General features: G+C 43.7%; 1 protein-coding gene across 1 annotated transcript in view; it reads right to left on the minus strand.

Annotated features, from left to right (window-relative positions):
- Positions 1-48: 48 nt before the first annotated feature.
- SLA2 (Src like adaptor 2) overlaps positions 49-17452 on the minus strand; it is a 29242-nt gene continuing 11838 nt past the window's right edge. The window contains exons 6-8 of the mRNA XM_039227129.1: positions 2415-2564; positions 1452-1584; positions 49-1045 (exon numbers count right to left, since the gene is read on the minus strand). Coding sequence (XP_039083060.1) covers positions 880-1045; positions 1452-1584; positions 2415-2564 — 449 coding nt within the window. The 3' untranslated portion in view covers positions 49-879. The remainder of the gene's footprint in view (positions 1046-1451; positions 1585-2414; positions 2565-17452) is intronic.

The raw sequence follows: 17452 nt of genomic DNA on the forward strand, positions 1-17452 counted from the left end.
AGCCTTTCCCACCTCCTATCTAGCCTCCAAACCCTGCCCTCCATCCTAATCCCCCTTCCTCTTCTCCCTGCTCCTATAGGAGCTCCAGCCAGGCCTCCTTTCCTTTACTGGGCAGCAGGGAAGTTAGGGGCTAGAGTTGGTGTAGGCTGTGGCCTTGGCTTTGTGGCTTACTGACTTCTGATGCCCCTGCCCCCAACTGAGAGACATGACTGACCTCACTACAGTGTGCTAGGCCCAGAAGGTGCCATTTTGAATTTGGCCACAAGATGGCAAGGCCATTGTAGCCAGGAAAGCTTAGGCAGGTTCAAATGATAAGCCACAAAACGAAAGAGAACTCAGAGCTAGGACTATCTAGAGAAGAGGCTTGATGGGGCTGTTTGAGAACCTGGACTGTCAGAGGTCCTTTTTGTTCTGGGGGCCAGATGGAGGCTGGACATCTTGTATTCTGTTGCTGGGGTAAGACATCCATCCCTTCTGCTTTCCTGTCCCGTCTAGGCCACAGTCCTACCTTCTGAGGTATAGAATTCTGAGACATGTAAATTCTCCTTAAATGATTTTTCTTCTTGATGCTAGTGGTGGTTTCTACCTTGTGAGTGGGGCTGGGGAGGTATAGAAGGGGACTCACTCAACAAGCAGGGGTGGAAGATGGTACTGGAAACCCCAAACTCAGGTACTAACTGGGTCAAACTCCAGAGGTTTAGTCTCTTGGAGCCCTGTTCCTATTCTCAGCTGGTCTGTATTTGAACTAGAGGTTGCAGGTGAGTTTATGGCACTGGGAGAAGGTTAAGTAACTTATTAGGGCTGAGAGAGGAAGGAGCAGAGGACATAGGTGGGACCCTGGATTTGCCTCGAATTCTCAGACTGAGCTGAGCTGGGAGTCTAGGTGCTGCAGCCTTGGATTCCCTTTTGGTCTCTGCTTTGGGCCCTGGCATCATCCAAGGAGCTGTCATCAGTCAGGCTGATATAGGAGCTGAGGGCCTCCCGGAGTCCCTCACTGAGGAGAGGGGCCTCTCCTGCGCCAGGTGCTTCAGAGAACAGGAGGGAGCTGTGGAGAGGGGAAGAGAGTTGGGTCAAGGAGCTTTGTCTTCCCTGTGCTCACCACACAGTTCCAAGTTCTCACCACTTAAAAACTCCCAGTGGCTCCCTGTTCTCTGTCACATAAACCCCAGCTTGACTTCATTCAGGACTGGTGCTTTCTGTTGTACTCCATCTTGTCTGACCTTCCACCCTGGCCATCTTTGGTGTGTGGTCATGCCTTATATCCACTCCCTCTTTCTCCTTCCCACCAGTCCCCCTACAGTCCTGGTGAGCCTGGCCTGGTCTCTATGAGGTTAGTACTCACTGGCTCCCAGGTGTCCCTGAAGGTGACCAGCTCATTTGAGGTTGTGAGTTCCCAGGGGTGGGTCCTTCTGTCTCCTTTGTTCTGCCTTCATGTTGCAAGGTCCTCTTACCTGTCCAACTCTTTCCAATTGAGTGGTGTCCTCTGCACAATCACAGGTGGGGGTATAGGATTGCTGAGGACTGGGCCAGCCCTCTGCAGAGCACAGGGCTCCTTAAGGAGGCAGCAGATGTCATCCGCCAACTCTGAGGAAGAAACATAGACCTTTGACATGGCTGACTCCAGCCCTAGTTCTCCTCCCTAACAACCCCCACCCTCACCCTGACCACTTTCCCCATTTGGCAAGTGGGGGCATAGTCAAAAAAAATGATAGGGGGGCACCTGGCTGCCTCAGTAGAGAGCATGTGACTTGATCTCAGGGTTGTGAGTTCATTGGGTACACAGATTACATTAAAAAGAGTGACAGCATAAGCCTCAAGCTGTTGATTTGGGGGCTGAGATGCAGTCAGGTTATTCTGGGCTAGGTTTTGGAAGACTGGTTTTGGGTATGTTGATGGACCTCTTAGAGTGCCAGTTTCTGGCTAGGAAAGTACTTTGGGAAGAAAGCTAGAGAATCTCTTCTTGTTCTGTCAGTAGCTACTACATGGACCCACCCTGACTGGTTTCCCCAGGAATGGTCTTTCTGCCCCTTTGTCACTGCCCTAGTGGCTACATCCTCCAGTCCCTATAACAGGACAGGTAGCAGGAAATGCTAAGAATCTACTGAAATGCACAACAGCAACAGCTCTGGGCCTCATTCCTGTGGAGAGAACTGTGCCCGACATTGGGGTCTTGAACCACAGTGGTAAGTGAGGTATTGATCCACGTTCACATGGGACGTCCATGTGGCTCTGTCAGGGCATGGGGTGAGGTAGAGTCCCCAGACTAAGTTCTTGGCACAGGAACTGGCATGAAGATGGGAAGGCCCCTCTTCTGCCTGTCTGGATATTCTCCAGCAAGCGAAGTGTGCAAAGGCACAACTGTCTGCCCCCAAAACCCCACATGCCGGTCTAATGGATAAAGGGAAAGGCCATACCAGAGTAATGATCCACCAAGGCCTGGAGTGAGGGGAAGGTGAGGCGTGGTGAGATGTACAGCCAGCCATTGTCAAGGCACTGAATCCTGTAGTGTCTGATCCGGTCCCAGGATGCAGGGCGGCTGAGACGGACTGACAGGGAGTAACAGCCTGAGGAGAAAAAGGGGTTTGAGGCAGGGTTTGAGGTCCCAGGCTCTGCTGGGACCCAGGCCAGCCCAAGTTGGGAGAAGGAAGAGATGAAGTGGCCATGGAGAAAGGCCACCAGGTCCAGACAGAAGGGAAGTGGGCAGGGGAGTGGACATAACTGACCACACATCCTTATTCGATAGGGTTTTTGTGAGGATGAAATGAGATCATTCACACGGCGATCAAGACAGAGCCTGGCACAGTTTACATGAACATCAAGTGTTGACTGTTATTATAAAGACTCAGGTGGGCAAAAATGTTGGAATGTGAAAACCTGTCTGTAGATGTCAGATTTAGATGTCAGTAAGGACGTGCAGAAGGAAGGACTAAGCCACTTTGGAAACAGTTGGCATTAACTAGTTGAACATGCACCTCACAACCAGCCATTTCATCCTAGCATGTTACCTTAGAAGTACATGAACAAATGGGGCACCTGGGTGGCTCAGCCGGTTAAGTGTCTGATAGCTCAGGACATCTCGTGGTTTATGAGTTCAAGGCTCTCATCAGGCTCTCTGCTGTCAGTGCAGAGCCGGCCTCAGATCCTCTGTTTCCCTCTCCCCCGTCCCTCCCCCATATGTTCACACTCTCTCTCAAAAGTAAATAAGTATTTTAAAAATTAATAAAAGAAATACATGAACAAGAATATTCACAGCAGCATTGTTTGGAAAAGTCCCCAAACCGCAAACAGCCTATATGCATGCAGCAGAATGGTAATAATATACAGCAGTAAAAGTCAATAACCACTCCATGTGTAAGCATAGAAAAATACTAAAACTGAGCACAAACAGCAAGTCACAGAAGCATACATTCAGCATGATTCTATTTAAAGTTCAAAGGCAGCTAAGACTATTGCATAGGGATACATGTATAGCAAGGCTTATGAAGAAAAGTAACAGAAGATTGACACAGTGATGCAGACAGGGGCTTCAAAGAGATTGTTGATCTTGTACAATTTTTTAAGCTGGTAAGTGGGCACATGGATGTTGGGTTTATCATTAGTCTTTAGCTTATATATTATATACACTAATGTAAGTGACAGAATTTTCCCAGTTTTGCTTTTTGAGTTTTTTTTTTTTTGCTTTTTGAGTTTTTTAAAATTATTTATTTTTTAGAAAGCAGGGTAGAGGGGCAGAAGGGGAGAGACAATCTTTTTTATTTTTTCTTTCATAATTATTGTTCTGACAGTTCATACTCTTATTTATTCTAGGGACTTTATTTCAAGCTGTAGTTTCTCAGTTGGAGAGGACGTTCAAAGTTATTTTGAGCTTGGTTAAAAACCCATTGCTTAAGAGCCGTGATTACTTTCATATCTTGATTAAATGAATGGGCAGATCTGTCTTCTGCATCTTGTTTGGGAAGTCACAAGCAAGCAAGAACAGTTTGATGTTATGATTGATGAGCATCATTCATTGATTTCTACTGTCCAATAATGTATGTATAATATTGCTTATATTTGAATTGTCTTCTAGCACAGGATATACTTTCTGTAGGATAATGGAAAGGATCATTACATGAAAAGACTGCATGCTTTGTCTTTAAGAGACTGTTTCAACTGAAGCAGAAACATAACATAACTATGTGCCTGTTACTACAGAATCAAAAAGCCCTTTCTATTTACACTTCAGATGCAAAATGGCTGAGAAAGAGAGAGAAAGAGAGAGAGAGGAAAAGAGAGAGAATCTTAAGCAGACTCCACACTCAGCACAGAGCCCAATGTGAGGCTCAATCCCATGACCCTGGGATCAGGACATGAGCCAAAATCAAGAGTTGGACATTCAACCAACTGAGCTGTCCAGGCGCACCCCCTCCCAGGTTTTTTAGTTGTTAAAATCAATTTTATTAAGTTATAACTTATGTACAATAAAATGCACAAAATAAAGTGTACAGTTGATGGGTTTCAATGAAATTTAATTTTTTAATTAAAAAAATTTTTATTGTTTATCTTTGAGAGCACATGTGGGGCAGAGAGAGAGGGAGACACAGAATCCAAAGCAGGCTCCAGGCTCTGAGCTGTCAGCACAAAGCCGGACATAGGGCTGAAACTCACGAACCATGAGATCATAAATTGAGCTGAAGTTGGATGCTTAACCAACTGAGTTCCCCAGGTGCCCCCAAATTAAAAAAAAAAAGATTGCTTATGGGGTGTCTGGGTGGCTCAGTCACTTAAGCATCTGACTTCAGCTTGGGTCATGATCTCACGCTTTGTGAGTTCAAGCCCCATGTCGGGCTCTCTGCTGTCAGCACAGAGCCTGCCTTGGATCTTCTGTCTCCTTTCTTTCTGTCCCTTCTCCACTCATTTTCCCTCTCTCTCTCTCTCATTCAAAATAAATAAATAAACTTAAAAAAAAAAAAACAGGATTGGTTAGAAAAGGAAAACACATGAGTGGAAAAGTGAAGAGAAAAAACTGTAAAATTGTAATACGCAGGCCTGCAATAGTAGTTTTCCGCAAATGAGGATACATATGAGTGGGATTCATGGGGTGCCTGAGTGGCTCAGTTGGTTAAACGTCCAACTTCAGCTCAGGCAATGATCTCCTGGTTTGTGAGTTCGAGCCCTGTGTTGGGCTCTTTGCTGACAGCTCAGAGCCTAGAGTCTGCTTTGGATTCTGTGTTTCCCTCTCTCTTTGCTCCTCCCCCGATCATGCTCGTCTCTCAACAATAAGTAAATGTTAAAAAAATTTTTTTAAAAAGAGGGATTCATTTCTTATGTCAACAAACACTTCATCAAAGTCAAATGGGAAGAGGATGTTTAGTGAAATAATAGTAGGGGCGCCTGGGTGGCTTAGTCGGTTAAGCGTCCGACTTTCACTTAGGTCATGATCTCACGGTTCGTGGGTTCGAGCCCTGCGTCGGTCTCTGTGCTGACTGCCAGCTCAGAGCCTGGAGCCTGTTTCAGAATCTGTGTCTCCCTCTCTCTCTGACTCTCCCCTGCTCATGCTGTCTCTCTCTCTCTCTCCTAGAAATAAATAAAAATATTTTCTAAAAAATGAAATAATAGTAATAATCTACTGTTACTATCACCTAATGATCTAGAGCTGTCAGTAGCTTTCATGTGAGTGCTTACTGTGTGCTTTATATGAATCATCTCATCTAATCCTCCTAGCCATGCTGTGAAGTAGCACAGTCATCACTACTGTACAGGAAAGAAAACTATGGCACACAGAACCTGGAAGAAGAAGGCATGATCCAGTCACTTACCTTTTCCCTGTGGAATGCCACCAAAAGGCAGGTGTGAATTTCCCAAACCACAGGCACTGCTCAATTTTAGAAAGCATTTACTTTGACAAAAAGGCAGAGATTTTCAAACTAGATTTTAAGGGGCACTTCAGCAGGGTCAAGCATCTGATTCTTGATTTCAGCTCAGGTCATGATCTCACATTTTGTGAGTTCAAGCCCCACCATTGGGCTCTGTGCTGCCAGTGCAGAGCCTGCTTGGGCTTCTATTTCCCTCTCTGCCTGTCTCTCTCAAAATAAATAAACATTAAAAAATAAAATAAAAACTGGATTTTAAAACTAAAGCCCAATTATATGATAAACACACTTTGAATAATAAAACACAGGCTAAAAGTAAAAAGAAGGACGGGGAGCCTGGGTGGCTTAGTCGGTTGAGCGTCCGACTTTCACTTAGGTCATGATCTCGCGGTTCGTGGGATCGAGCCCCGCGTAGGGCTCTGTGCTGACTGCCAGCTCAGAGCCTGGAGCCTGTTTCAGTCTGTGACTCCCTCTCTCTCTGACCCTCCCCTGCTCACGCTGCCTCTCTCTCTCTCTCCTAGAAATAAATAAAACATTAAAAAAAAATTTTTTTTTAAAAATAAAAGTAAAAAGAAGGAAAAAGATGTATTATGAAACATTAATCATAGGAAAACTGGAGCAGTTATATTTATATTAGACAAAGTAAAGGGCAAGACTATGATATTAACAGAGATAGAGGTACATACCAAGAAAACATAAAAATCCTGACTTTGTTATGCACCCAGTTACTAAGATTCAAAATATGTGAAGCATGGCACAAAAACAAACACTTATATCATTGGAACAGAATAGAGAACCCAGAAATGGACCCACAAATGTATGGCCAACTAATCTTTGACAACGCAGGAAAGAATATCCAATGGAATAAAGACAGTCTCTTCAGCAAATGGTGCTGGAAAAACTGGACAGCAACATGCAGAAAAATGAATCTGGAGCACTTTCTTACACCATACACAAAAATAAACTCAAAATGGATGAAAGACCTAAATGTAAGACAGGAAGCCATCAAAATCCTTGAGGAGAAAGCAGGCAAAAACCTCTTTGACCTTGGCTGCAACAACTTCTTACTCAACACGTCTCCAGAGGCAAGGGAAACAAAAGCAAAAATGAACTATTGGGACTTCATCAAAATAAAAAGCTTCTGCACAGCAAAGGAAACAATCAGCAAAACTAAAAGGCAACCAACAGAATGGGAAAAGATATTTGCAAATGACATATCAGATAAAGGGTCAGCATCCAAAATCTATAAAGAACTTATCAAACTCAACACTCAAAAAACAAAAAAATCCAGTGAAGAAATGGGCAAAAGACATGAATAGACATTTCTCCAAAGAAGACATCCAGATGGCCACCAGACATATGAAAAAATGCTCAAAATCACTCATCTTCAGGGAAATACAAATCAAAACCACAATGAGATACCACCTCATATCTGTCAGAATGGCTACCATTAACAACTCAGGCAACAACAGATGTTGGCGAGGATGCAGAGAAAGAGGATCTCTTTTGCACTGCTGGTGGGAATGCAAACTGGTGTGTCCAGTCTGGAAAACAGTATGAAGGTTCCTCAAAAAATTAAAAATAGAACTACCTTATGACCCAGCAATTGCACTACTAGGTATTTATCCAAGGGATACAGGTATGTTGTTTTGAAGGGGCACATGCACCCCAATGTTTATAGCAGCACTATCAACAATAGCCATAGTATGGAAAGGTCCAAATGTCCATCGATGGATGAATGGACAAAGATGTGGTATACATATACAATGGAGTGATACTTGACAATCAAAAAAGAATGAAATCTTACCATTTACAACTATGTAGATGGAACTAGAGGGTATTATGCTAAGCGAAATTAGTCAGAGAAAGACAAATATCATATGACTTCACTCATATGAGGACGTTAAGACACAGAACAGATGAACATAAGGGAAGGGAAGCAAAATTAATATAAAAACAGGGAGGGGGACAAAAACATAAGTGACTCTTAAGTACAAAGAACAAACAGAGGGTTATTGGAGGGGTTGTGGGAGGGGGGATGGGCTAAGAGGGTAAGGGGCATTAAGGAATCTACTCCTGAAATCATTGTTGCACCATATGCTAACTTTGATGTAAATTTAAAAAATTTTTTAATTGAAAAAACAAGAAAAAATATGAAGCAAAACTGACAGAATTAAAAAAAAACTGACAGAATTAACCAAAGAAATAGACATCCACAATTATTATTGGAAATTTCAACATTCCTCTCTCAGTAGTTGATAGGACAGAAAATTAATAGGGATATAAAAGACTTAAATCATACCAGCAACCAACAGACTTAATTAACACAGAACACAGTGCTCAACAACAAAACACATTTTTTTCCTTTCTTTTAAAAAAAATTTTTTAGTGTTAATTTATTTTGAGAAAGAGAGTCAGAGTATGAGCAGAGGAGGAACAGAGAGAGGGGAGACACAGAATCCGAAGGAAGCTTCAGGCTCTGAGCTGTCAGAAGATAGCCCAATGCGGGGCTCAAACCCACAAACCATGAGATCATGACCTGAGCCAAAGTTGATGCTTAACCGACTGAGCCACCCAGGCACCTCCTTTGTTCTTTTGTAAAGCAGGCTCTAGGCCCAACATGGGGCTTGAACTCACAACCCCAAAATCAGGAGTCACATGCTTTACTGACTGAGTCAACCAGGTCCTCCGGTACATATTTTCCTTTAACTACACATGGAATATTCAAGATAGACTATAGACGGGACCATAAAAACAGACATTTGAAAAGATTAAAATCAATATTTCTTTGACCACAACAGAATTAAATTATAAATTAATAACAAGATATCTGGAAAGTCCCCAAATACTTGGAGATAACCCAGAAATGAAAGAAGAAACATAAGCAAAATTAGAAAATAATCTTAACTTTTTTAAAGTAAGCTCTGTGCCCAACATGAGGTATGAACTCCGGACCCAAGAGTCACATGCTATACTGATTGAGCCAGCCAGGTGCCCCCCCGCCCCCACTTTTTTTTTTTTTAAAGTAAGCTCCATGCCCATTGTGGGATTTGAACTCACGGCCCTTAGATCAAGAATCACATGCTTGGTGGGAGATAAACCATAAGAGACTTTTAAATACAGAGGACAAACTGCGGGCTGCTGGAGGGGTTTTGGGTAGGGCAATTAAACGAGCAAGGGGCATGAGGGAGGACACTTGTTGGGATGAGCACTGGGTGTTATATATAAGTGATGAATCACTAAACTCTATTCCTGAAATCATTAATATACTATATGTTAACTAACTTAGACTTAGATTTTAAAAATACATAAATAAAATAAAACTATTTTTAAAAAAATCACATGTGTGGGATGCCTAGGTGGCTCAGTCAGTTAAGCTGTTAAGCATCCAACTGTTGATTTTGGCTCAGGTTATGATCTCACAGTCTGTGGGATCAAACCCCAGGTCAGGTTCTGTGCTGACAGTGTGGGGCCTGCTTGGGATTCTCTCTCTCCCTCTCTCTCTGCTCTTTCCCGGCTCATGCTCTCTCTCTCTCTCAAAATAAACTTAAAAAGAGTCAGATGCTCTAATGATGAGCCAGCCAAAATAAGTCACTCCCTTTTTTAAAAGAAATCTGAAAGTTTTTATTTTATAATAAAATAAATTATTTTATCTTTAACGTTTATTTATTTTGAGAGAGAGAGAGAGAGAATCACAAGCAGGTTCTGCACCATTAGTGCATAGCCCACATGGGGCTGGAACCCACTAACCACGAGATCATGACCAGAGCATAAATCAAGATTCAGGCACTTAACTGACTGAGCTACCCAGGCATCCCTAAAAAACTAATACTTTTGTTTAGGTTTATTTATTTTATTTTTCAGTAATCTCTACACCCAATGTGGGGCTCGAATTTACAATCCTGAGATCAAGAGTTGCATGTTCTTCTGGCTGAGCCAACCAGGTACCCCAGAAAATATTTTTAAAAATTTGTTTTTAATGTTTATTCACTTTTGAGAGACAGAGTGTGACCAGGGGAGGGGCAGAGAGAGAGGGAGACACAGAATCTGAAGCAGGTTCCAGGCTCCAAACTGTCAGCATAGAGCCCGACATGGGGCTTGAACTCATCATGAATTGCGAGATCATGACCTGAGCCAAAGTTGGACACCCAACTGACTAAGCCACCCAGACGCCGTTCCAGAAAATATTTTTAACTAAAAATAAAAACACAAAAATTTGTGAGCTCAGTTAAATCAGTAAGTACATTTTTAGCTTTGTTTTTTAAAGTAATCTGTCTGCCCAACATGGGGTTCAAACTCATGACCCCAAGATCAAGAGGTGCATGCACTACCAACTGAGCCACCCAGGCCCACATTTGTAGCTTTAAATGCTTATGTTTCAAGAAAAGAGAGGTACAAAATAAAGTTTCTACCTTAAGAAGCTAGAAAGAGAAGAATAAAATTAGATGGAAGGAATGTAATAAAGATAAAGCAAAAATAAATAAAATAAAAACAATAGAGAAAAGTCAATGATCCCAAATGCTGATTTTTTTTGAATGATTGATAAAATGGATAAACTTCAGGGCTGCCTGACTGCCTTAGTCAATGGAGCATGTGATTCTTGATCTCAGGGTTATAGGTTTAAGCCCTACACTGGCTGTGGAGATTACTTAAAAATAAAATCTTTAGGGGCACCGGCACCTGTGTGGCTCAGTCAGTTAAGTGTCCCACTATTGATTTCAGCTCAGGTCATGATTTCATGGTTTGTGAGTTTGAGCTCTGACAGCATGGAGCAAAAAAAAAAATCTATAGATATACTTAATAAGAAACACTGAATTTTTCCTTCTAAGATTGGGAACAAAGCAAGAGTGTTCTGACCATTTCATTCACATACGAGAGGTCCTCACTAGTGCAATACGGCAACAAAAAGAGATAGAACATAAACAGATTGGAAAACCAGTAAACTGTATTTATAGATAATATGGTCATATATGTAGCAAATCATAAGGAATCTCCAAAAAAGCAACTAGTGAGGTGCTAGTAGAGTTGGTAGAGTATGAGACTCTTGATCTCGGGGCTGTGAATGCGAGCTCCATGTTGGGTATAGTGATTACTTAAAAATAAAATCTTAAAACACAAAAAAGCTACTACAACTAATAAGTGAATTTACCAAGGCTATAGGATACAAAATCAATATACATCAAGAACTGCGAGACCCCTGGGTGGCTCAGTCAGTTAAGCATCTGACTCTTGTTTTCGGCTCAGGTGATGACCTCACATTTCATGAGTTCAAGCCCATGGTCAGGCTCTGCACTGTCAGCATGGAGTCTAGGATTCTCCCTCTCTCTATCTCCCATTCTCTCTCTCTCTCTAAATAAATAAGTAAACTTAAAAAAAAAAAGTATGGAATAAGTTCCCTGCTTCCTTTTCCTTATTCTCTACCTGACTCTGAGGGCCCCTTGACTTTTGTACCTTTAAGAAGAGTCTCTTTTGTGTGTGGGTGGCTCAGTTGCTAAGCATCTGACTTTAGCTCAGGTATGATTTCACCATTCATAAGTTTGAGTCTCATGATCTCAAGCCCTGCTTGGGGTGAGCTTGAGACCCGCTTTGGGTGAGCTCAAGCCCTGCTTTAGGTGAACATAAGCCCTGCTTTAGGTAAAATGTGAGCCCCACTTCAGGTGTGCCCTGTTTTGCAATCCCTCTTTCTCTCTCTCCCTCACCCTCTCTCTGCCCTTCACTCACTTGTGGCCTCTCTCTTTCTAGAAGAAGAAGAAGGAAGAAGACGGAGGAGGGAGAGGGAGGAAAGGGAGAGGGAGAAGGAGAGGAAGGAGGAGACAGAGGGGAAGGAGGAGAGGAAGGGGGAGGGGGAGGAGGATGAGGGGGAGGGGAAGGACAGGGGAAGAGGGGAAAGAGAAGAAAGAAAAAGAAGAGAAGGAGAAGGAGAAGAAGGAAGAGAAGGAGAAGAAGGAGAAGGAGTCTCCTCTTGGGGTTCCGGGCTGGCTCAGTCGGTACAGCATATGGCTCTTGATTCCAGGGTTGTGAGTTTCGGCCCCATATTGTGTGTATTTATTTTAAAAATAAAATCTTAAAAAAACTTTTCTTCTGGAGCTGAGCTGTGACTCTAAAATGGCTCTGTGGTTGGGAAAGGGCTAAACATTGGAGAATAAGCTCTGAAGGCCAACCAGCCCAGCTGAACTAAGTGACCAAGTTCCTATATGCTCTGCAAGGTTCTCCAGCCACCCCATGCTGGTCACTGTCACCATAGTTACGAAAACCAGTAAGGGTAGCTATACTGAGTATCTAGCTGATAGGCTTAGGGATAATAAGCTCTGTGAATCCCATGTGGAATTGATAACCCACTGTGGACACAAGTCACCTACCAATGCCACCTGTGACTGGCCTACGTGCTGGCACCCTTCTGTCCCTTCTCACTACATACTCCAGCCAGTCCCAAATACCTACTGCTCTCTCCCAGTTCCAGGACATCTCTACTTTAGCTCAGACTCCCTGGGCTCCGCACACAGCCACATGCCATAACAGCTCTGTTGCCCCATGCTCACTAGCTGTGTCTCTAAGCACATTATTTGACCTCTCAGATCTGTTTCTTCATCTGTAAAGGAGGATAATGATTTTCCCAGTCTCACCAGATCACTACAAGGATTTGAGGGGTGAAGCACCTAAAGCATTTCGCAGTGTCTGCCATGTAGCAAGCACCCAATAACCTGTATCAGGCCTCTGGGCCTTTGCACACACTGTTCCTTTTGTATTGAACACTCTTCCACCTGAGCAACCACTAGCCTTTCTTTTACAACTCAGTTCTGTTCAGACACCTTCCCTCCAGAACTCACCTTCCCTGCCTGGGAGAAGCCCCAGCTCAAAGCTTGTCCAGACACCAGTGCTTTGGAGTCCTGCTCCGCCACCACCTGTCCCTCAACCCTCCCTCACCCCTAAACACACATAACCAATCACGAGCCTCCTGATGGTTCTGATGTACCCTTCCTCTACCTTCCAATCTCAGAAAACAGCAGCGCTGTGCATCTGTTGCTAAGCTCTACCCCTGGAGTCAACCTCACCGCTTCCATTCTCTCACACCTCACATACCGCCTGACAGAAAACCCTACTGGCTATGTTCAGAACGTATCCAGAATCCAACCACTTCTCACCCTAGAGGAGCCTGCAACAATTTCCCATGTGGCTTCCCACTTACACCTCATCACCCCACCCCCAAATCCTCTCTTAGCAGCAGTGGAGGGATCAGGTTATATCACTCCCCTACTGAGAACCAAAGTCCTCACCCTAGAAACACCCTGCGTGACCTGACTCCCAGTGACCTTGGGTCTGCCTCCAGGCACACCTGCCCTTGCTGAGGATGCATCTACCACAAGGACTTTGCATACTTGCACACATCCCCTGACCCTGTTTCTCTTGTGCTGATTTACTGTTTCTGTCTGGCACTTACCATGATCAGACATTGATTATTTATTTGTTCACTGTCCATTTTGCCAACTGGATTGTGGGTAGGGATTCTGCTTTTTATACTGTTTAGTCCTGCTGCTTAGAATAATAGTTGGCAGAGAGTCACCATACAATATCCATTTGTTGAATGACTGAATGAATCTCTGTGATAAATGATAGACAGAGCCATGATTACAAGCAGTTTTGAGGGGTGTTTACCACTATTTGCACACCTACCACTATTTATGAGCATACATGGTATTAGGGGAAAGTCTACTCCGACTCGCCATCTCTCCTCTCCCCTCAATTTCCATTCATAGACTTATTCACTCATTCATTTGTTCTGTATACATTCTTCGAGCACATACTGTATGCCAGCACTGCACTGGGTCCAGACATAGGTAATTAGACCTTTATACTCTAGGAAAGAAGTGCTGTCCTGATAGCACATCTCACAGCTGGAATTTTCCTTTATGGTCCCCATTTTCAAATATATAGTTCTTGTGTTCTTAGACCACATACATTGATTTTTTTTTCTTTTAAGAAATAAGTTTACATGGGGCACCTGGGTGGCTCAGTCAGTTAAGCCTCCGACTTCGGCTCAGGTCATGAGCTCACGGTTTGTGGGTCTGAGCCCCATGTCAGGCTCTGTGCTGACAGCTAGCTCAGAGCCTGGAGCCTGCTTCAGATTCTGTGTCTCCATCTCTCTCTGACCCTCCCCTGCTCACACTGTCTCTCTCTCTCTCAAAAATAAATTAAAAAAAAAAAACATTTAAAAATTAAAAAAAAAAAAAAAAAAGAAAGAAGTTTACAGGGAACCTGGGTGTCTTCGTCAGTTAAGCATCATCTGACTCTTGGTTTCAGCTCAGGTCATGATCTCATGGTTTTGTGAGTTTGAGCCCAACATCAGGCTCCATGCTGACAATGTGGAGCCTGCTTAGGATTCTCTGTCTTCCTCTTTCTCTGCCCCTTCCCACTCACATTGTCTGTCTCTCTCAAAATAAATAAATAAACTTAAAAAAAAAAGAAAGAAGTTTACAGTAGCTACAGAAGTGGCCTGGGGGTGGTAGTGCCTGGGTGGCTCACTCAGTTAAGTGTCCAATTCTTGATTTCAGCTCAGGTCTTAATCTCAGGGTCATGAGTTCAAGTCCCGAATTGGGCTCCCTTTCCAGTATGGAGCCTACTTAAAAAAACAACAACAGGGTGCCAGGGTTGGAAGGAGATCCACTGGGAAAAAGGCAAGAAAGGTACACTGTCCTGGATTCCAGAAAGCTCTAGCTCCATTAGCCAATGTCACATCTTGGCATGCAGGGACCTCTGGGGTCAGGCACCATGTTTTCCTTGGTGTTCTGATGATACCAGGAGGTGGGGTGAGGTCCACAGTGGTATGAGGGATCAGACTGGAAGCTGTGTGTGGGAGGTAGACCTAGCAGGACCTCCTGAACTTCATCTGCTGAGGCCTCTGAGAAGCTGATAGCCTCGGGGATGCTGCACCTTGGACCTTCCACTGTCTGCAGCCTGAGGACAGGAACCATGACTTAGCAGTCCTGACTCAGAGTTGATGCTCAACAAGTGCTTCCCAGATGACAGAAGGGACAGAAGAGAGCCCCTCAGGGGCAGGACACCTGTCTTGACCATCAATCTTCCTTATAGTTCCCATCACAGAACAGATACACAGTAGGACAGCAGGAAGGTGAGGGGGTAGGGGGGTAATATTGTTGGGGCCCGACCCTGGTACCGACCTCTGGAGCAGTCCTGTGACCTCCACAGAGTCATCAGTGCCCCTTCACATACCAAGGTTTGGGGCCTGATTTCCCGCAGGTTTAGAACATAAACAAGTATGCCAGAGGGACTCTGGGGAAGATGTAGGGGTCTTACCCTCCTCTGCTCAGACTCCAAGTAGTGTTTTGCGGAGCTCACAGGCCCTAGGCCTCCCTCCTTGTTCCACACACAAACTCAAATTCCTCTGCAGAATTCCCTTCCCAGAGGTATGTTTGGACCTTGATACAAAGAAAAGCCAATCCTGATAGCATTCACTCAATCAATAGTTAATTACTATTATATATGACAAGATGCATTATGTAAATGTAAAAAACATCTTCCCTTACTATTTAATTCTGGTTTCCCTAGATTAGAACTGTGTTTTCAAACTTAAAAGAGCATAAGAACCATTCAGAGAACTTGTGAAGGAAGCAGATTTCTGACCTCTGAACCCTGTAAATAGTCAGATTCAGAAGAGGACCAAGAGTCTGCGTTGTCAAGAAATTTCCCTGACAATCCCTGTACACTCACGTCTGAGAACCAATGTTCTGTGATGTTACTCAGGCCTCATAGAGTTGCAGTACAAAACTTTTTTTTTTTTACTACAAACCACAGAATGAAATTTTACACTGTGACCCAGGACACACTTAAACTGCTTAAAACATAAATAGGATGAGACAATATTTTTCCCAACCCCAGTGATGCACCTTGAAGTTTTCTGCCTGTATTTCAATTCAAACACTCACTGGTCCAGATCCATTAAATGAAGAGGTCTCAACCTCAACTGCATATCTGAATCACCTGGGGGGCTTTTATATCTTCTAGGGCCTAGGCCACACCCCTGACCCATTAAATCAGAAACCCTGGGGGTTGGGTGCAAGGCACCAGTAATTAATAAAGCAGATGACTACAACTTGCAGCCAAAGTCTAGATTAGCATTTTGGTTTTTTTTTTTAAAGTATTTTTTTGGCGGGGGGTGCCCTGGTGGCTCAGTCAGTTTAGCCTCTGACTCTTGATTTTGGCTCAGGTCATGATCTCATAGTTCATGAGTTCAAGCCCCACAAAGGACTCCTCATTGTCTGTGCTGGGCCTGCTTGGGATTCTCTCTCTCTCCCTTTTTCTCTACCCCTCCCCTAACTCAGGCATTCTCTCTCTCTCTCTCTCTCTCTCAATGCCCACCGTAGGGCTCCAACTCATGACCCTGAGATCAAGAGTCACGTGCTCTACTGACTGAGCCAGCCAGGTGCCTCGAAATCAGTGGTTCTTTTTTTTTTTTTAATTAATCAAAGTTCATAGTTTACCTTAGGATTTATTTGTGTTATACAACGCTATGGGTTTTGTTTTTTGTTTTGTTTTGTTTTTTTTACAAATAGTTTATTGTCAAATTAGTTTCCACATAACACTCAGTGCTCATCCCCACAAGTGTCCTCCTCCATGCCCATCCCCCCCTTCCCCCCACATCCATCAGTCCTCAGTTTTTGTCAGCATTCAAGAGTCTCTCATGGTTTGCCTCTCTCCCTTTCCCCCACCATTTCCGCCCTTCTTCTCCCCCTTGTTCCTCCGTCAAGTTCCTCCTAATCCTCCTGTACGTGCAAACATATGATATTTGTCCTTCTCTGCCTGACTTATTTCGCTCAGCATCACACCCTCAAGGTCCATCCATGTTGCTACACATTAAATCAGTGGTTCTTAAAGTGTGGTCCTCAAACCAGCAGCAACCACATTACCTGCAAACTTGTTGTAAAGGCAAATGATCAGGTTCTGTCCCAGACCCACCAAATAAAAAATGTCGGTTTTGGCCAGCTCTTTGTTTTAAGTCCTCTAGGTGATTCTCATGGCCACGCAGACTTCACACCCACTGCTCTATAACTACTGAATTAAACTAATTTCTTGGCCCACAAAGGGTTCTCAATCTGCAGCTTGACAAACACTGTCCTAAAGGAAGCCCAGATGACAGATTAGAAATTAGCACTGGGGAGGAGCGCCTGGGTGGCTCAGTCGGTTAAGTGTCTGACTCTAGCTCAGGTCATGATCTCATAGTTCATGTGTTTGAGCTCCATGTCGGGGGCTCCATGCTGGCAGCTCAGAGCCTGGAGACTGCTTCGGATTCTGTGTCTCTCTCTCTGGCCCTGCCCTGATTGTGCTTTGTCTCTCACAAATGAATAAACATTAAAAAAAAAAAAAAATTAGTACTGGGGAAACCTTTGCCTTTCCTGCAGAACTGACAAAGCTCTTCCTTTTTTTGATAATGAGAGCTGCATTCTGATCTCTCCCTTTTTGGGGTTGGCTATGGGGAAGCTCGTAGTCAAATCTAACCTTAATCCCAGTAAACATGTGGATGTTTATGGATCCTTAAAGATCCTTATGGATCCTTAAAGATCCTTATGGATCCTTAAAGATCCTTA

Source organism: Hyaena hyaena, unplaced genomic scaffold (assembly GCF_003009895.1).
Source record: "Hyaena hyaena isolate Hyena2069 unplaced genomic scaffold, ASM300989v1 scaffold_25, whole genome shotgun sequence".
Lineage (NCBI taxonomy): Eukaryota > Metazoa > Chordata > Mammalia > Carnivora > Hyaenidae > Hyaena > Hyaena hyaena.